This window comes from Suncus etruscus, chromosome 4, assembly GCF_024139225.1.
Source record: "Suncus etruscus isolate mSunEtr1 chromosome 4, mSunEtr1.pri.cur, whole genome shotgun sequence".
Lineage (NCBI taxonomy): Eukaryota > Metazoa > Chordata > Mammalia > Eulipotyphla > Soricidae > Suncus > Suncus etruscus.
This window is the reverse complement of record NC_064851.1, coordinates 129,152,337-129,174,803: the sequence shown is the minus strand read 5'-3', so window position 1 is coordinate 129,174,803 and position 22,467 is coordinate 129,152,337. Positions and strand designations below refer to the sequence as shown.

At 31.5% G+C, this 22,467-nt stretch overlaps 1 protein-coding gene across 1 annotated transcript in view; it reads left to right on the top strand.

Annotated features, from left to right (window-relative positions):
- Positions 1-22,467, top strand: part of SGCZ (sarcoglycan zeta) — a 1,030,117-nt gene that overhangs the window by 928,837 nt on the left and 78,813 nt on the right. The window contains exon 4 of the mRNA XM_049772438.1: positions 11,326-11,413. Within this exon, the coding sequence (XP_049628395.1) occupies positions 11,326-11,413 (88 nt within the window). The remainder of the gene's footprint in view (positions 1-11,325; positions 11,414-22,467) is intronic.

Below are 22,467 nucleotides of genomic sequence, written 5' to 3'. Positions count from 1 at the left end.
ACAGGAATCTGCACTTGTAGTTGGAGATGGGAATCGGCAGAGTCAGAAATTACAAGTAATAGCATGAAATATACTAAAAAAATGTCAGGTAGAGACATATATGCACTTAGTAAACATGAGAATTAGAGACAATACCCCTGATTACAGTGGTGATCAGAGGGGAACTAGAAGTACTGTTACACTATTTTTGACCTGATTATCTGCAGTTTCACAGTGATTGCACCCTCCACTAGATTGCACCTTGGCTGTTGACATGGCAGCTGAACTTGGACACAGCCCTCTTGACTAAACTCATTGAATAGCAGTTGAACATGGACATGCTCCTTGTCATGTTGGGTATAAAAGGAAAAATTTGGATTGTTGTGGGGGGGCCTACGATAGTGACCAGCACAGTGTTTGCTATTCTGCGTAGGGTCAGAGATAAAGCATCAGAGAGATACTGCCTACTTTGTATCTATTCCTTTTCTTTTCTTTTCTGAACACAGGCCCACCCATTTCAACTCTGGCAGGTGAATCCACAGTCCCCTCTTCCTCTCTCTAAATGGCTTTGGCAGGATTCAGACTCCAGAAGGAATAAAAAGTATATGTGGTTTCTCTTTTTTTTTTATCCCTCTCTGTTCCAGGTGGGCAGTCACTACACGTAGGCATCTCTGGGTATGCAAAAGGTCCCACCCAGCAGCTGGGCCCTGTGGGTCTCTGTGTGCCTTGCAGCACTATGTTCTAGCAGCCTTGGGCCTCTGCAGTAAGCCTCCCTGAAGTTGACTCACTTCTTCAACAAAGGGAACTTTCATTTTAAATTTTATATCTTCCATAATGTTCAGGAATGTGGTTATAGCACTCAGTATTATGGGTTGGGTACTAATATTTTTAATTCTTTTTTATATTTTTTATTTAAACACCTTGGTTACAAATATGATTGTGTTTGGGTTTCAGTCATATAAGAGGACACCCTCCATCAACAGTGCATCATTCCCACCACCAATGTCCCAAATATCCCTCATCCACACCCCGCCCCCACCTGTACTCTAGATGGACTTTATATTTCCCTCATACATTCTCATTGTTAGGATATTTTACAATATAGTTATTTCTCTAACTAAACTCATCTCTCTGTGTGGTGAGGTTCATGAAATGGGCTGTAACATCCAGCCCTCCTCTCTTTTGTCTCTGAAAATTATTGCAAGAATGTCTTTTATTTTTCTTAAAACCTATAGATGAGTGAGACTATTCTGCGTCTTTCTCTCTCTTATTTCACTCAGCATAATAGATTCCATGTACATCCATGTATAGGAAAATTTCATGACTTCATCTCTCCTGATGGCTGCATAATATTCCATTGTGTATATGTACCACAGTTTCTTTAGCCATTCAACTGTTGAAGGGTATCTTGGCTGTTTCCAGAGTCTTGCTAAGGTAAATAGGGCTGCAATAAATATAGGTATCAGGAAGGGATTTTTGTATTGTATTTTTGTGTTCCTAGGGTATATATTCCTAGGAGTCATATAGCTGGATCATATGGGAGCTCTATTTCCAGTTTTTGGTGGAATCTCCATATCGTTTCCCAGAAAAGTTGAACTAGATGGCATTCCCACCAGCAGTAGATAAGAGTTCCTTTCTCTCCACATCCCCAACAAAACTGCTCGTAGCTAAAGCAATCATTGGAGATATTTTTAATTTTTTTTGGAATCTTTCCCTTGTATTTTAGAAAGAATCAGTAAAATAAAATTATGCTGAATAGGTAATTTTTCCTAATTATGACATGTTTAAAGTTTGTGGTTTTTACCAGTAAGTTTGGGGGTTTTGTTGGTTAGTTTTAGTTGGAAGCACTGCAACTTATAATTGTGCTAATGATTTGGCTTCATGCATACCACAATCCAATACCACCTTTTCCACTAAGTGTGGCTTTCCTCCAATCCCACTTGTACTCTTACCTATACTGATATTTAGATTAGGTCTCAGGTTCTGTACCCTTTGGCCATTGTTATTCTGATGTTCATTCTTGAGAATATACCCATTTCCATAGTGGTATAAATGAGCAAGCTTCTTGGAATGCAAACTACAAGTCTTCAATTTTTATAGCAAAGATATTACTTTTGAATTTTTAAAAATTACAGACTTTTTATAGAACTATGAGGGGTTCCTTCAATAATTATAATTTTATCATAAGGTTTAACAATTGATAAAAGTATGCATACCATACTTTTAATTTCAAACTCTATTTCAATATAATACTATATTAAAAGTATATATATGGATCAGTGGAATAGAATAAAGAGCTTAAAATAAACCAATTTATATGCAGTCTCAATACATAAGATAATCAAGTAAGAATAGTTTCTTTCACTTAATAAACTTAAAATAACCATATGCAAAAAAAATTTATCTTAGACTCATGAAAAAGACTGGTGTCATAGACTAGAAGGAATAAACTCAAAAGAAATGTGGAATGCTTAATGTAAATTTTAAGAAACAATTGTTGTAGGTAAAATGATTATTTTGTGCCTTTTTTTTCCTTTTTTCTCCTGCATAGGCACAATAACTATTGGGGATATTATAGAGGGAAATTCCTTGGCCTAGGAGATAAGGGTTTCTCCAGCCCTGTCATGGGATTAACTATAGACTCTTTGCATGATCATTTACTATCCCCTCTGTGCTTTTGTGGTGTATGGATGACTTCTGTTTTGTCATGTATGGTAAGATCAGACCTCTGTATCTAGAGATCTTGGTATCTGTACAGCTGAAGGAATGAATATTATGATGAAGTCTTTGTGGTTCTAGCAGTTCTGCTTCTTCAGTGTCATTTTACTCCATCTTCTGTAGTTGGTGGTCTTTGTCATTATACTGCTCCCAGGTTGGAGCCTGGGATAGAGTCTTTCATCATGTTTCGGAAGACCCATTCAGTTGCAATTGTCTAAGTCAGACCTCTGGAATTGGAGATCTTGTTCGTTGAACAGATCGTTGAAAGCCTCTAGAAGGCTTATTTGATTTTTCTTTTATTTATTTATTTTTTTTCTACCCCATTCTATTGCTTTACTTTCCTTCAAACAAAACCACATAACTCAAATTATCTAGCTCCACCTCTCAAATAGAGGAGGAAACATGGGAGGGTACCAGGACCAAACAGATATATGATCACTAATAGTAAGCTAGACAAAGAGGGGACCACTTATTCTAGAAGCCCGGGGGTGATGGTGGGGGATATGGGTTGCAGGAAGGGAATGGGGTTGGGGGGAGGACAAATTTGGTGATGGGTATTTCCCTGATTCAATGTTAATATGTACCTAAAATACTGCTGTGAAATATATGTAAGCCAATATGATCAAAATAAAAATTACCATTAACTGTAAAAAATAAAGTTACCTGCAATTATTCCTATTTAAAAAAAAGAAACAATTTTTGTTATTAATAATAATATTGCATTAGTATAAAAAAGAGTTAATCTAATGAAAGCTGATGGTAGAAATATTGTTTTAGGGCCGAGAAATATTAAGGAGGTTGTGGCATTTGCCTTGGATGTGATCAACTTGGATTCACTCCCTGACACTAATGATGGTCATATGATTCACTGCCAGAAGTGATTCCTCGGCCCAGAGCCAGGAGTAAGCCCTGCCTACCTCTAGTGTGCCCTCTCACAGAAAAATTAACTGATTGATATGTATCCACTTATACATATATCTACAATATTTATATATCTATATTGTTAGAGAATATTATGAATAATTACCTCAAGAAGTTAAATTTTCAGAGAATCAGGATGTAATCTCTTTGGTACTGGATTCACTAAGAATGAAGACTGTACTGAAGTTGAAAGTGAGTGAGACAACAAAATCTCTAAGAGTGAGTGCTAATCAGTTTTCTGTAATATGTATTTTTATGATGTGAGATTAAGAAATTAGGAAGGAAGGATTATCAGGAATTATCTAAAATAATCACAGAGGACATTAGGGATACATAGTAGAGGGCACTGACAGTATCTTCATGTCCAATGTAAGGGAGAGCAAAATAGTTTCATCGGGACAGATATTGGGACAGATAATGAATGAGACACAGTATATAAGTGCTCTGAAACTAGTACAATATTGTACTTCACAGATGAGGAAACTATTTTTAACAGTGCAAATTAAGTTACATCATAGTGAAGAATTTTTCACTTCAGCATATGAATATATATAATTATAGAATAGATTTACATGTGCTATATCTTATTAAATATATCACAGATATTTAGAATAATGAATCCCAGGCATTATAAATTTATCCTACAGCTAAAACTATTGAATTTTATCTTTTTATATCTAAACTATTAAGTCCACATATCATTTTACCATTAATACCTTCAACAGAAAAGATATTTTATTTGCATGATATTAATGTTATATAATTTTATATTAGAAATCGATTAAATAAGATTTAATGGTATGAAATGAAGCTAATTTAACAACTGAATTGAAAGATTAATATCTGTTTTGAAAACTGTTCCTTCATTTATTTTTATTGCTTTGCTTGCTTTTTGACATGAGTATGAATTCTAACTTCTTTCTCTTTATTCAATATCTGGCTCCTTATAGCAGGAGGTCAGAAAAAGTCTCCATTCTGTTTTGCAGTGACATTTGATTTGCTGAATTTGAGAGAGCAAAGTTTTAAATGAGCATATTTAAACTTCCCCAGAGAAAAGGTTAAAAGCTAAGATTAAAAAACGCTAAAATTCTTCTACTTAATTCCTTTGTTTATTTTTATAAATTAAAATTTTATAACATGACATTTATATTTTGACTTAACTGCCAGGAGAGTCAAATTAAAATTGAGGTTCTACTCTAGAAACAAAACTGTTGTAATAGCAACAAGATGCTTTTCTAGACCAATTTCTTTCATGATTTAAAGGCCCTTTATAAAGTTCTGTTTATAGATTTTACTGCCCAATTTAACATTGTGTTTAAGTTTATAACACATAATATCTTTTTGGAAGAAAAACAGTTTTAATAAAACCATAAATATTTTATGTTTTCTATGTTTGTTCTTCTGATAGCAAATGTTATTTAATTAGAAAACAATTAATATAAACATATTTATTATACAATTGCCAAAATTTTATGCTATTTCAATTAGGAATGGGTTCACTTGTTAATCGTATTTATCATAGTTTTGTGACTTAATTGAAAAATTCATTAAGTACAATATTTTTAACATTAAATTGTTTCTTTTATCATTTTGAAAATCTCTGTTTCTGTGTTTCAATAAAGATAACTTATTTTATAGAATAATGTTTGTTTTCTCTGATTAAAAATAATTTGGGAGTTTAATTTTATTGACCACATTATACTGAGAAGCCTGGAATATTAATAGGTAATTCACAAATAATTCAAATAATCTCTATTCCATTATTTCAGAGGTAATATAGGTTATGAATTTCTACTACTTTCTAAATTAATATTTAATATGAAGAGGTATTAATGAATTGCTTAAATTAAATTTACACAGTCCTTTAATCAGATATAGCATAGATATAATCTGAATTCACAAAATGTTTGAGTATAGAAAAATCATAATTTCATATAGAAGCACATTGAATATAAATTTTATTTGTTTTTTACTTAATATTCAATATATATAGGCATTGGCATGTTCATTTAATAACTTATATGCATACTGAATTATTGTATGTTATCCCAAGAAAGATAATCAATCAATTAGGGAATATACATATGAATGTCAGAATAAAGAGTAATTGCAAGAAATCTATTTAATTGTGAATTAGAATATTCAAAAAATACTCAAAAGTCAAATGAGAGCAAAAAGAGTGCATTAGGCCAAAAAAGAAACACAAAACTTTTGATTTTTAGTGACAAATTTGCTTTCTATATCACCACTCACTTTACACTCTATATCTTATTTAATACATATTTAATTCATTATATCATAAATTGTTACAATAGTCAAAGTTTATGCAATAAGCATACACAATTACTATGCCATAGCATCAAGAAAATTTTCAAGACTGTTCAATAATATATTTATGCTTCATCTGGTTTATTCTTCTCTCCTTTCATGACATTGTATGGACAGTTTTATAATTCTGTGTCATGGGTTTTCAAGTGTTTAGCATTTTAGATTTTCTCTTTATTTATTGATTTGTTTAGCCTCCATACCTGGTGCTGCCTAGGTGTTACTCCTGGGTCTGAACTCATAAATCACTTCTAGTGATTCTCAAGGGGATTTTAGGGATGCCAAGATCTAAGCTAGGTAAGCTTCCTGGAAATCAAGCTCCTATCCAATATAATATCTGTCTGACTCCAGTACTTTAAATATTATTATTTTGCCTCATATAGTCCATAGTTGTGAGAGATCACTGGTATTTATCCTTTTCCTTCTGTCTTATTAAACTTAATATGAGACCACCCAATTCTAGCCACGTTGTAGCAGAATGCATGATTACATCTTTTCTTACAGAAGCATAGTTATTTTTGTGTATCTATGCCACAATTTTGGGTCCATTAACCTGTAGTTGGGCTTTGGGATTGTTTCCTATATTTTGGATTTTGTACTAAATTGTTTAGAGAACACAGAATTATACATATAACTTAAAATCACTTTTTGTGTGTTTTTAGGTAGCTAACACGAAGTAGAATCACTAATTTATGAGAGTTTGATTTTTATTTTTTAAAGAAATAACTTACTATTTCCTATAGAGGCTTAATCAGACATCATTCTCACAGAGAATAAGCATTTCTTCCTCTCTGCAACCCCCAACAACACTGTCATTTGATAGTGGATATTTCAGTTCTTTGACAAGGTAATTCTCACTGGTGTGAAATGATATACCATCGTTTTGATTTGCACTTTCTTAATAAGAAACAAACCACATTTTGATTTACTTTTTAGCTACCCATTTATTTTCTTAAAGGTCATGTCTGTTCATTCTTTGCCATATTTGATAGAACATTTGTATTCGTTTTGTTGATCTTCCTGAATCCTCTTAAAATATTTTAACATTAGCTTTTTATTTAACTTTTTATCTAAAAATATTTATTCTATTTAATATTGTATCTTAATTTAAGTAAAGTTTATTTTGATAGGCAATAGCATATTAGTATAGTCCCATTTGTTTATTTTTATTGATTCTGTCTTTGCCTCTGGAGTCAAATCATTGACCTCTAAGATCTATTTCATGACAGTGATGCTTATGTTTTTGTTGCAATGTATTTTATGGATTCTTTGTGAGATATATAATGTTCCTGTTTAATTTTTTTCATATGATTCAATTCAGTTTATCCAGAGCTTTTTGCTGAAAAGATTTTCTTTGTTCAATTTTATATACCCTGCTTCATTAGTTTTACTGTGCATAAATCTGAAAACTCTCAATCATTTTTAATTTTTGTTTGTTTTTATTGCATTAATATATAGTTGTTTATATTACTGCATTCTAGTACATTCCTAAGACTAGAAAGCAATGCTATCCATATTCTTTTTTCTTAGAATTTGACTATTCCAGGAATAGTTGTTCTGAACATTTTAGCAAAGTGTTTCAAGTAATTAAAGAATTTCATTAAAATTTTTTTATTTTTATATACAAAATTTTTATTTAAGCATCTTGATTACAAGCATGTTTGTAGTTGGGTTTCAGTCATAAACAGAATACCCCCCTTGGGAATTGTATTAACCATGGGGTTAATACCATGGGGTACGAAGGTCATTTTGACATTGTCAAAAATTTCAACTATGAATGTTTAAATTTTAATATCCTTTAGTACTCTTCTAATTCTTTTAATAGTAAATATATTCATTAAACAAATCTTGCAGATTTTTTATAAGTTGATTCTTGGGTATTCGATATCATAAAACAATGTTTTGAAAATAATTGGCATATTTTATTTCTCTCTAGTTCATTATTTGCATAAGAAGCAAAAGGAAAAGAGCAAAAATTAAAAAAACAAAAACATACAAAGTGAAAAATGCTCATAGAACATTTTTAGAGAAGAAACACAGCACACACACAAAAATAAATGAATATATATTTATCTCCTCCCATCTACAAAAATGTGAATACTGATAATTTGATAAAGTATAATCGAATCTTTTTTTAAATTTTATTGTGACTAATGTAAATTACAAGTCTTTCACAATTATATTTAAATACATAGTGACAGTTAATTAAGGCCATTCCCAACACCAGTGTTGTCCTCCCTCTGTCCCTGATCGGGCATGAATCCCACATCTCTCCTCTTTGCTCCCTGGACTGCTAGTGTAACAAGTCCCTTTTGTATATAACTTGTAGATTGCGTTATTTTGATCCTGTGTTGTTGATTTGGGGTTGGAATTTAGGTCTGATCATTTTTTATTTCCACTCAATGTTCATATGACTGTTTGCTCCTGATACCAACCACATTTTGCGTAGGCACATTCTGTCCAATGATATGGTCAATACTTATGCCTTTAAAAAGAAAACACATTTATTTTGTACTTTGAATACAAAATTAATTGTCCAATAATCTAAAAATCAAAAATATCTTTCCTGTTTTGTATCTTCTTAAGTGAAATGCTTAAGGAAAGAAGTGATTGCCTTAGAGTGACAATGACTATAAATCAAATCATAATGTGATATGACTGTTCCACTTAAATGGCTTTTTAGAAACCTTGCTCTAGGCCAAAAACAGAGAGATAGTGGTAAATTGTGTGACCTGAACACAAATCCAGTAAACCCATGTAGCCTGAATGCATTGTATTGTAAATATACTTACTTCAGTTCATTCACTCGACATTTATTGAACATGAACTATGTATCAACCATGACACAGACTATACTTTCAAAGGTTTGTTTGTGTAAAAAAAAACACATGCTTTTAGGACAGACTAGTCTAATGTTGGTGGTCAATAAATAAATGTATGATCAAAGCAAAAAGCCTGTGACTTTAAAACTTTAGACTTTAAAACTGAGGGGAAAACTGTAGAGTTAGAAGTGAACACAAAACTTTGGGGGTACTGGAAAATATTCAATTGAGACTTTAAATTTTCTATAATTTCTGAGGTTAGAAAAAGTGGATAGAAATAAGACCTATAGCATAGAAGATGTGTATAATAGTAAATTTTAAATATACATTTTTTCTGATTTTTGCATGCTCAAGTGCTATGAAATTAAATTGCAAAATTATAATTGGATTAAATTTTAAGATAGATGTCATGAGTGTTATTTTAATTGATAATAGAAGGTAATTAATATTTCATTTAGTTTAAGTTAGAGTGGATCGATATTTGTATATAAAATATTATAAAATGTTTCAGACAATATACTATAATATGAATTGGTTCTCAATGGGCAAACAGGTTATAAAATCATCTTTTTCTTAACATTTTAGTGTATGTTTATTTGTATGTACATGTGTGTATGTCTGTGTATCTTTGTTTAATGATTTTCATTTAGATAGAAGGCATCAAGATTAGCTTTAGGGAGAACCCCTATGAAATCTTATTCTACACCAAGTCAAAAATGTATTTTCTAATTAAAGCCTTTTTATGGCATATTTGATACTACATGAATATTTACAATGTTAAATAAGTGGAAGCCAACAAATCTTAAGTAATTTTTAGAAGTATTTAAAAATAATTTAAGTACTAGATTAGGATTTCATGCAGGCAGGCTTAATCTATGTTTTGATCACAGAATTATCCATAGAATCCAGAAGAGTGGTTTTTGAACTTCACATAGATGTATCAGTGAAAATTTTCAAAATAACTCAGAGGCAACTAAGAAATAATAAGTATAAGTTATAAAATAAATGTTTAGCAATAATCTTATATGTTGTTTCATAATCCAGCATGCTGTATCTTAGTCTGCAATAATTTATCCTCAGATCAACAAGTATTTCTGAAGAGCGGCCACATGTTTAGAATTTTCAAGGACAATACATGTATCATATTTAATAGAAATAATGTCCCTTACTCATATTTATAAAAATTGATTTAAGTACCAAAATGCTCTTCTCCATTTCTTTTGTTCAGAGATTTATGGTATGACAAATACATTTTGTTTATATACATTTTAGTACTTTTATGCATACTGCTTGAAAACATGTACTAAGCCATAGTAAGCATTCAATATAAATATTTGTTGAATGATTGGAATTAAGCATCTGTAAATTATTCATGAGCAATTTATCTCTATGAAAGATAGTCATAAAGGGCAGAGTCAGACACTTGCAAAAGCCTAATATGTAGATTACTATATCAGTGGGTCCTCATTTAAAGACATTGTTTTAGGGATTCAAGAGAGTATAGAATGAAACTTGTTTTTCAAGTATATAACTCAAGAGAATAAAACAAAAAAACATATAAAAACATAGAGCCTGGGTTTGATCCCTAGCAATTTGTATGGTTCCTTGAGCTTAGCAGAATGAATAGAGCCAGGAGTAAATTCTGTGCATCACATATGGCCTCAAAACAAACAAAAAACTTCATTTTACTGCTAAGGCTAACAGTGGTAATCAACTAGTCAAGTTATTTATATATATATATATATATCTGTATATATGTATATGTATAATACTAAAATAGTACTTTCATACATATATCTTATAGTCTTAAATAATAACTCCTTGCATAAAAATTACAGATTTATTAAGCATATTGATAGGAGATAAATAAGATATATAGACATTATTATAAAATTAACTGTTTTATAAACACACTAAGTTATTTCCTTAAGAAATATATTAAGTAAAGAATATTTATTTATATAGGTATATTTTTACTGCTGCTGTGATTCCAGTCCCATTGGTATTATCTTGTTGAAAGAAACACAGTATAAATAGTAATGATTTATATGAATGAAATTTATTGTCATAATGCATAGGCCTCTTATAAAAATAAATGGAACTTAAACGTTTGGTGTTTGAAAAAAAATCTCAGTTACTTCCATCAATATTGAACAGGAGAAGGTCAAGTGAAATTTGAAGTTTTCAACTACAAGATCAAGAGTCACTTCCTCTTTCTGAATATGCTCTAAAGTCTCTCCAAATGATGGCACTCGTGCTGTGGAGGTGCTGAGAGTAGTATATATTTGAGAGTATATACTTGAGAGTAGTATATATTTGAGCTACATTATCCAAGGGCAATGTATAAATTATTACCTATGTTTAAAGAAGTAGTGTTCTTAGTTTCTTAAAGTTTAGGTTGACCTATGCATATTTTTTACATTGGTTCACTAGCCATAATGTTACAAGTAAATTAATAGTTTTTAAATACTTAGATAAAACAGATATTAGTTTAGAAAATTAGGTTTTGATTATATTTCTATTCTTAATTTTACTCCTGTGTTTTATATGTGTTTCCCAGGATAGTCCACTGATCTTACAATCTGACAGGAATGTAACCATGAATGCAAGAAATCACATGGGGCAATTAACTGGACAGTTGACAGTAGGTGAGTGTTTTGTTCAAAGATTATCCTATATTATTTCAATTAAAACTCTGTGTTTATTTATATTGGAAAATTCAATTTATAATATTATATAGCTATAATTGCCTCTATAATCTATTCCTCGTGCACTTGATTATCAGAAAACTAGTTTTGATTCCTATTGTTGGCCTTTATTTATTTCATGAATATGTTATTATGAAACTGAATTATATTTTTGTTTTACCTGAATTATGAGGAATTAAAAATCTCTATGACATAATGCATTGTATCTATTATTTCTAGTTAATTACTAATAAGTCTGTTGTTATTATTATATTAATGTAAAATTCATAATGGTTTAACATAATGAACCTTAGTATTTTTTCAATTAATTTAAAATTTGAGACAAAATATTCAAATTTAAGGCTTTTGGATATTAGAATTTATAAGTTTAAGTAACAGAAAAAAATTACTTCTTTTTTGTTAAGAATTTAGAATTTTTTCACAGTGCCTAAAAGGAAAAAAAATAAAGATGAATGTGCCCCTACAGTGACATGCTGGGGTAGAGGAAATGGAGGTAGAAGAGGTATAAAGCAATTGGAAAGAAAAGTGGTTACATTTCCACTGCTGAAAAGATGGGTACTGGAACATTAAATGACTGAAACTCAAATATCAACAAATTTCTAAGTGAGTATCTCAATTAAGAAAGGGTTAAAAAGGTTAATCAATGTATTTTATTACATATAAATTTTACTTTACTTTATTAAAAAGTAAAATAAAACATAAGCTTTGACTATTTCAAATAATATAAATATTTAATTTAGTTTCAAAAATAAAATAAATTTAATTGCTATATTTTTCTATGGGAAATTTATCTAATACTGATAGTTTGTGTGTGAAATTATATTAAACAAAAACATTGTAATTTTAGAATTAATCTTATCTTAATGAGGATCTGATCTTTACAGTGTATATGTATGTTTCCATTTCATCTAAATTATTCAAGAAATTACACTAGAAGAGCTGGAATGGAGGCGCAGAAGTAGGGCATTTGCCTTGCATGTGGCTGACCTTGGACACACCACGGTTCAAGCTCCCAGTGTCCCATATGGTTCCCCCATCCAGAAGTGATTTCTAAGCACATAGCCAGGAGTAGACCTTCAGAGTCACTGGGTGTGGCCCAAAAGAAAACAAAAAAATAAAATAAATTACACTAGAAGTTTGACATTTACAACATAATTTTGAATCTGTTAATTTAGTATGTATATAAAATATTTTTTCTGCTCTATCTTAATGAAAGCGAAACTGGATTACTTATACACAGATTTTCAAAAAGTGTAATTGCATTAAATTTATTATTATACTTAAATATTATTATACATATTTTATAGCTAATGTCTGGAGATATTAATTGCTAAACTTAGAGTTTTGACACAGGTGGTATCAAAATTTTGAAGGAAGTTGGGAAAAATGGTTCAAAATTAGGAAAAATGCATTTAAGAATTCATACCTAATTTAACTTAAATATCAAACTAAATTATATTCAAACACTAAAAATATATCCAAAAATTAGAGATAATTTTTATAACATAATTTTCTTAATTTAGAAATTTTATTTTAATTCTTTCCTTGATGAGAAAAAATTTGAGTGGAAATGCTAACATCTAAATTAGCACAGAAAGACTATACCAATGTTCACTGTTAAATAGAATAACTGCATAACCACTTTCTGTAAATGTTAGATTATGCAGGGTAATCAAATACCTTTACATTTTGCTGTACAAATTCCTGAATGTTTTCTAGCACTATTACAAATTGATTTTAATTTAAATTATTAAATTTTAGTTGCTTAAACATTCATTTATGTTCTAAAAATAAGCAGATGATTATTTAGACGTTGCCTATTCATTCAACCAATATTCATTGAATATCTGCTCTCAATTTGTTACCCATGCCCATTACTATTATGCGACAATCATTCCCTCTTTCTGTCTTAAGGGCTTTAATTTTTGTCACAAATGAATGTTGAAACTTGTTAAAAGTTTTCTTTACATCTGTTGACATGCAGTATGAGTTGAATCCAGAACAGCTGCATGAAAGCCATGCATCTACCTGCAATATTATCTAAAACCTGATATGAATATTTTTGACAGACACTCTAATAATTTTATTAAATTCAGAAGCTATGTTAGATTTTTTGGTTAGATATGATCTCACTCCATAGTCTAAAACTTTAATTTTAGAGATTTTCATCACTTAGTAACAGTTAATATGTTATTTCATGCTAAATATTTCTCTAAGATTAAAGATATTATTAATGAGGTTGTTGTTTAAAAGCAATTTAAGATAATACAATTTGGGGGCCGGGCGGTGGCCCTGGAGGTAAGGTGCCTGCTTTGCCTGCACTAGCCTAGGACGGACCACGGTTCGATCCCCCGGCGTCCCATATGGTCCCCCAAGAAGCCAGGAGCAACTTCTGAGCGCATAGCCAGGAGTAACCCCTGAGATTCACAGGGTGTGGCCCAAAAATTCACAGGGTGTGGCCCAAAAACCAAAAAAAAAAAAAAAAAAAAAAGATAATACAATTTCCAAGAGGATAGTTTACATGGAACAAAAGTAGATCATTTATTTATTTATCTATTTATTTGTTTTTGTTTTTGTTTTTTGGGCCATACCTGGTAACACTCAGGGGTTAACGCTCAGGGTAATGATCCTGGCTATGCACCCAGAAATCGCTCCTGGCTTGGAATATGGGATGCCAGGGATTGAACCCAGGTCTGTCCGGGGTCAGCCACAGGAACTAAATTTAGCTGTGCTTATATCTTACTTCGATCAATGCTTAGAGTTCACTCCTGGTTGATTTGAGAGACCATATGGGGTACTGGGTATGAGCTTGGTCACCTCTGTGCAAGGCAAATGCCCTACCTGTTATACTATCATTCTGGGCACTACTTTATGTTTTAAAGAAGTTTTAGTATGATTAATATATACAGCAGCCTGAATGTCTTTGTAATTACACAATCTGAATTATTCAAACAAGCATAATCATTAAAAACTGTTTTAAAATCTATAGTATTAAGGTGAGAAAGTGAAGAATAGTAATCCACACACCTTATATGCAGAATATTTTCAGTTGATATCTTCCCTTGAGTCCCAAGATGTTTAAGAAGGACTCTCTCAGTGCTGTGTATGATTCTGCTGGGCCCTGAGCACTTCTAGGATGGCCCATATGATCCCTGAAGAGCATGAGCTGTACAATAATTTTCATTTTTCTGTTTGTTAGCTGGTTGGTTGGTTTTGTTTTGAGGCTGTGATCAGAGATTGCTGTTATTACTGTGATCAGGGATTACTTCTGACTCAGTACTCAAGGTTGGCTCCTGATGATCTCAGGGGTTCTCATAAAGTGCCAGGGATTAAACCCAGGACAACACTGCATGTATAGCAAGTGTGCTAGCCACCATAATTCCTTGTTGAATATTTATTATTTGAGAGAATGAATTAAAATTTGTAATTGCTAATTATTGTCAGAATCATTTACTCATCTTTGATATTCTAGCTTTCACTTATCAAAAGTCAGAGGCATATTCAAAACCTTATAAAAAAAAACATGTAAAAACCTTAATTCAAATCTGTGAATTTTTTTATATTTGTCTTTATTCAGTGATTCTATTGTTTTGAGTTGGTTTGGTTTGGTTTGGTTTTTTGGGGACCGCACGTGTTGGACCCTCAGGGGTTACTCCTGGCTATGAGTTCAGAAATAGCCCCTGGCTTGGGTGGACCATATGGAACTTTGAGAGATCGAACTGAGATCTGGCCTAGGCCAGCGCTTGCAAGGCAAGGCGCCTTACATCTAGCGCCATGGCGCAGGCCCGTATTAAGGAATTTTTCAACATTTGGACTCATGACTATTATAAATAAGCCTCACCCAATGACAATAAGAAGCTATTAACTCTTTACAAAAAAAAAAGGACTCAATAATATTTGTATTTTAAACTAGGTATATTTTTGATATTTTACATTTTGAGCAGTAGACACCTGATAATTAAGAAAAAATTGTGTACAGCTTCTGAAGCACCATTGAGGGCTTTTTTTCTTCATTTCCCAAGGCAGTTGTGAGGGAGCAGGTCAGGGGTTTAGGAGGTAGAGTTGGTGAGTAGCAGGTGCTCCAGAATTGAGGCCTTAGTGATAGTTCTTAATTCTCAGAGGCTGTCAATGAATGGCATATTTTGTTGACGAATAGAGAACAGGGCCATGTGTTTGAATGGAAACCACTGAGAAATGTTCCACAAATGTAAATTAAAACATGTAGTCAAGGATTTTTCAGTGTTAGACATAAATATTTGTAGAAATGCATTTAACTTTGATCCATTATTTAAAGATGTTAAAAAGAAAAAGTTATAGAGTGAACTTAATGATTTTGTTTTGAAATATAAGAATGTGAATGTTCACCAATATAAAAGGGTAATTGTATTCTTTATATGATATAAAAATATTGTAGGGAGCCTATACACCTTAAAACCCTTCATATTCAGATTTAAGAAGGAACTATATTGTAATATTTAATAACATTTTGGCACCAACAAATCTCAGATTCACCATTTTCTTGCTCTGTGACCTTATACAAGTTGCTCTGAGCATAGATTTCTGGTGTGTGTGTGTGTGTGTGTGTGTGTGTGTGTGTGTGTGTGTGTGTGTGTGTATGTGTGTGTGAGGTTTTTGGGTCACACCCGGCAGTGCTCAGGGTTTATTCCTGGCTCCAGGCTCAGAAATTGCTCCTGGCAGGCACGGGGGACCATATGGGATGCTGGGATTCGAACCGATGACCTCCTGCATGAAAGGCAAACGCCTTACCTCCATGCTATCTCTTCAGCCCCTGGATTTCTGTTTTACATGCAGATAATACAACTACCCATCTCAGCTAGTAGAGGGGAGGAGTAAATGAAGTATCTTAAGCACAGTAGACATTTGTCAACTATTGTAACTTTATTAAGTTTCACATGCAAATAAATCTGTACTATTAACCAAGATTTATTTTGCTTTGCTTGTTATGTATGAAACAAACATTATGTTAGATTGTTTCCATGGTTTTTTGTAAAAAAGTTTGTTTAGCTTTATAGTGAAGGATTAGTAGATCAATACACTGTCCAATAATCCTCCACTATTACTGCAAATAATATTTTTCCTGATAAAACTAATTGTTTCTGACAAATGACATCTAGTATCTGATGTCTGAGCCAAGATTATAAATACAGATTTTCCATTTAAAATGAAGAATGTTAAAAAAAAATTATAGCTAAATCAATAGACTTGCTCTGAATTTACACTTTAAACTTGGCTCTTAAAATAAATTTTTAAATATAATTAAATCCATAAAATAATCCATTAAGCTCAATAAGTTTATTTTGTCAATACTAAACATAAACATGTTTTATTCCTAAATGAATGGAGAAAAATGTAGATGAGAGTTTTATAATAAATATTTAAAGACCCCTGAAGTGACATGTAATCTTGTGTTAAAGCAATTACTGTGAACACCTGGGAATCTCTTAATTGACTGCAGATGGTGTAGGACATATAAAAGTAGAAGGTTACTGATTATTTTCCCTTACCAAATTTATGTTTCTTGTCAATGGCTCATTTTTTTTACTTAGAGAATGGGTGGGACAACTTAATAAAAATAAATTTTAAATAAAATAGCCTCACAATATAAAAGAAGAGATCAATAAAAGGAAGGCTTAATATTGTGCAAACATTTGACTATTATGGATTAGCATATGTGTAGAATAATATAGATATTGTGCTATATAGGCTTGGAGAGATATTTCTAAGTGTGTGTTCTGGTGTAAAACAATCTAAGTCAAAATAGAGCAAGTCACTGTTTTTCTAAAAATCTATTTATCAGACTTTTATAATTAGCCATTCTAATCTTTTTTCTCTCTATCTATACTTTTTTAACCTGATTTTGAATTTTATATAAGAAAAATTATTTATAATCACATTGTACAAAAGATTGTGTTCTTTCTTTTACTCTATATATTTGATAGATGCTCTATGACGCTACAGATCTTCATTGTTCATTATATTTTATTAGCAATAGACATTTGTATTGTTTCTAGGTGGTTTTTATAAATGATCATCTAAATGGCATTCTTATGATTATAATGTAATAAAATATAGAATGTAACTAAAGTACCAAGTTCTGCGACTTATAGTTTAATGTATATTTCATTTTCTTAACTTGCACTCTGATGGAAACTCTCAACATTTTCTGTATTTTATATAGCCCTTAAATTTTTAGTCAGTATATTACTATTATTTAACTGCTTAAACAGTTATTTTTCTGATGACAGAACTGATATACATATTTTAATATGAGTACTTGCTATTTAGAAAACCTGTTATGACATTAGTAAAAGTTGCTTACTAAGTTATTTGCCAAGTTTGTTTACTAATGCTTAAATTATTTATTATTTATTGATGTGTAATTAGCTTATAAAGTAAACACCATAAAAGTAATATGTCAATAGTTTTATATGTATTGATAAAAATAGCATGATCATAACAATAAAGCTACATAAATCTGTCACCATTTCTCTCCAAAACATTCAAATTCTCATAGCAAATTTCAGATATAAAATACACTATTATTGGGGACCGGAGAGATAGCACAGCAGTGTTTGCCTTGCAAGCAGCCGATCCAGGACCTAAGGTGGTTGGTTCAAATCTCAGCCTCCCATATAGTCCCCCGTGCCTGCCAGGAGCTATTTCTAAGCAGACAGCCAGGAGTAACCCCTGAGCACCGCCGGGTATGGCCCAAAAACCAAAAAAAAAAAAAATACACTATTATTATTGGTTATAGTCACGATGCTGTACATTTTAATGCCACAATTTAATTAATGAGAACTGGGGTTTTATTCATTTCCTTCATCTCTGCGACCATGGAACATTTCTCTATATATGCTTGTTTTCTTCTCTCTTAAATTTTCCACCTATAGATGATATTATGTGGCATTTACTTTTTTCTCTTTGACCAGTTTTACTTAGCATAATGCCCTTGTATCCATTAGCATTTAGGCAAAATGAAAAATTGCACTCTTTTAAAAATGATTCTTTTAGGGTCTGAGAGAGAGTTCAGGGATAAGATGTGTTTTTTGCATTCCCTAGCATCATCAAAAAAATCTTTAAGCCCTAAGGAATGCCAAGTGCGATAATAAAAACAAGTATAAGTGTTTTTTATATTTTTATGTTTTGACTATTTTTATATTCTGTTCTGAAAAGGTTTGTTCACATGACTTACTTTTTAAACTTAATATTACGTCAATCATCCAATAATAAAAATAAAATTATCTCTATTAAACAAAACTGGGCAAATATTTGTTATTTACATAATTAATATTAAGAGATCAAATATCTATATCATATTCTTTAATTTTTGGTTTTGGTGATGCTCAGGAGTTATTACTGGTTCTTCAGTTAGGAATTAGATGTGCCAGGGATGGGGATCCATCTGAGTAGCTGGAGATCAAAGTCTGGTCAGCATCAATCAAGGGAATCTCCCTATCTACTATCGCTCTAGTGCAGAAGGTAGTATTTTTAATGTTTGAAGAGCCTATTTACCTCTTTCCATAATAGTGAGATAATATACATATAAATTAATCTAATATTAAAGTTAGTTATAAATTAATTCATATTTAATTATCTCTAAAAACAGAAAGGGTATTGACAAGTTAAATTCTCAATTTTAGATTCCCAATTTTCTTATAAATATATTTACATTGTCAAAGAATAATCATAGCAATATTAATTGTATTAATAATGATAATAATATTTTTGGAAGTCGCAGAAAAATAAATATAGCTTGTCTTGTTATTCCCAATTTTTTCTCACTCTGCCTCTATTGATTTATAAAAAAACCTGTACCTAATTTTCTGCAATTTAATAAGGCAAACTACAAGTAATTTTGCTCTGCATTATAGTTCAAGAAGAGCATCCTTGACATGTATGGAACTCTACCTAAGAAGACAAGACCGTGGTATCTAATCACAAGTTTTTCCTGCTCATATATCAATGCACACTGATGATTTTGTAGATAGGAAAACACATTTGTGTTTTTTTCTCCTTCTGGTAAAATGTGTTTTAGGTCATAGTAATTTGTAATATTGCCCTAAACAAAGTGTCAGAGAAGTAAATCTGGTCTTGATATTTTAGTGATAAAAGGAAAAATATCTAGTGAGAAAGAATGGCTCTATTAAAAGAGCTTACCTCCTTCTCTTAGCACTACCTCTAAGGTCTAACTGTTTATATGTTGATAAAGAAAGTGTTAGTGATTTTCTCATTAAACATTAGTTTATGTATTTCTAACTTTGTAATATTGAGGAAAGTCTAAAAAAACTGCATCATTTTAATTATCTAGTTATTTAAAATATGTTCTACTATAAATGTATATAATTTAAAAATAAGGATTTTAACAAAATAAGACATAATAGTTTACTAAACATAAATATAAAATAAACCATCATTTCTAATCTTCCAGTCTCTTGCCATTCCTTATTACATTAGAAAGTATATTGAAAATAAATACCAATCATATACTCTTTAGGGAGATTGTGTCATGTGAGATTCTAAAAAATTTGGTTTGCTCTTCCCCTGTTTGAAAAACTATGGGCTATCATTATTGTACCTTCTTTTCACCTATATCCTTATTATCCTCTAATTATGAATTATACTTAACTGGGTTGGTAAATTCATCAGCAGTCAATCAACATTGGGGATTATGGATGAAGATAGATGGGGACTAAGAATTACAACATTATATAAGACATCATGGTTTCCTTCACATTAAAAACTGGGAAATCAAAAACTATGTCAAAACTACCATTAATAAAAGGAACATATTGATAAATTGATAAAATATCAAGTGCTATAATGAATGCAAATATAATGGATTTCTTGTAATATGCTACTACTCAAAAAAGTTCTTGTTTCCAGAAAAGTAGATAAGACCACACAGTTGACTGGGTTATTTTCCTTTTTTTAGTATAATTTTTATTTTAATCATAGTGGCCTACATATCATTGACAATAATATTTTAGGTACATATTAACATAAAATCAGGGGAATTCCCATCACCTAATTGTCCTCCCTCCACCTCCGTTCCTGTCCTACCTCCCATATCCTCCTCCCTCACTCCCGGGGCTGCCAGAATAAGTGGTCTCCTCTGTGCCTAGCTAACTACTTAGTGGTCCTACACCTGTTTGGTCTTGGTACCTCCCTTATTTCCCACTTTAGTTGGGAGGCAGGACTAGATGGTTCAAGTTATGTGGTTTTGTTTGAAGAGAAAAGTAATAAGCTGGGAGGAAAATCAAATATGCCGAAAATGGGCAGAGTCCTTCTGGAAGCTCTCATCCTAGATTTGAAAGATGAAGGGGAAAAAGGAGGTGGAACACCACAACAGTACAAAAAGAAGTGTCAAATAAAACATCCAGTGAATACTCCAACAATAAAGATAAGCACCACATAAAGGCCATGGTCTTGAGATAAAAAAAAAAAAACATCGCAGAGCACATAAAAGAAGAAAAGAAGAAAAAAAAATATGAACGGAGACAACAACTTCAATAACCACACCAAAACAAATAAGTCAGCAAAAACTAGATACATAAATAAAAATAATTGTGCTTTTTGCCTTTTTTTTTCTTTTTTCTTCCCTCCTGTACAGGCACAGTAAATATTGGGGTCATTCAAAAAGGAATTCCCTTGGCCCAAGAGAAACAGTGTTTCTCCACCCTTGAAGTATATTGTCATGGGATTAACTATAGACTCCTTTCAGGTTCATTTATTCTTCCCTTGGTGCTTTGGTGGTGTATGGAAGACTTCAGCTCAGTCCTGGGTGATAAAATCAGACCACTGTATCTAGAGATCTCGGTATCTGCACAGGTCTAGGAGTGGATTTTTTAGGAAACTTTTGAAAAAAAATTTATAATACATGAGCAACTGCTTTTTTCTTTATTTACCAGAAAATTTAAAATATATTGTCTTTGCTGCCAATATTTATATTGAAATAAGTCCTGTCTGTGGTTTGAAAGTGAAACTAATTTTGTCTTATTTTATTTTCAGTTTAGTATGATATTTGCAATTTAGTTTTAACTGGAGCACAGTCACAGGATATATTACTTCAGATTTATATGTTATTTCTGTTTTGTTTTATTTGACTTGCTGTGTAAATAAGCTCCTTTAACAGAGCACATAGAGTGCAAAAATGTATATCTGTAATATTTTACTCTCTGTTTAGTCAGGTACAAAATCTAGCAGACCAATAATATTTTAGTTTTGTCTACCTGATAGTCATTGCTAATCTTAATTCAAAACAAGTCAGATGTTAGTCCTATATTAAGTTCCTCTCACACTAGAGCTTATTTTTCTTTCCCTCTACTTTCTAATAAAGCATTCTATTTACATCTTAAAAATTGTATCAAAGAATTTTCAAGAAACTAACAACATTTATCTTTAATTTATAGTTTTAAAAGATTGTAGTATCTAAATTTAACATTAATATTATGTATTAATGAGTTAATACTATTTAAAGAAACTAATCATCTCAAGAATTAATTCTTGTTTCTGTTGTCATCCTTATAACTGTTGATTTAGAATAATCTCCCCCCCCCTTTTTTTTGTTTTTTGGCCACACCTGGTGACGCTCAGGGATTACTCCTTGCTATGTGCTCAGAAATCGCTCCTGGTTGGGGATCCTATGGGAAGCTGGGGGATCAAACCACCGCCTGTTCTAGGCTAGTGTGGGAAACAGACTACTTATCCCTTTCACCAACGCTCCAACCCCAATAATTCATAATTTGATAACTTGTTTCATTGACCACTAAAGTTATCTCTGCTTTTGAATATCATCCTAAGGCTCAAAGAAAATAGAAATAATTCCTGAATTCATTTGTTAAATTGCATTGATGACAGTGAATAAGATGAATGCAAACAATGTTAAGTGCTGAAAATTAAACATACTATTAATAAAGTCGACAGTTTTTAGGAATAATTAGGGTCAGAGGAAAATACACGAAGAATATAAAAGG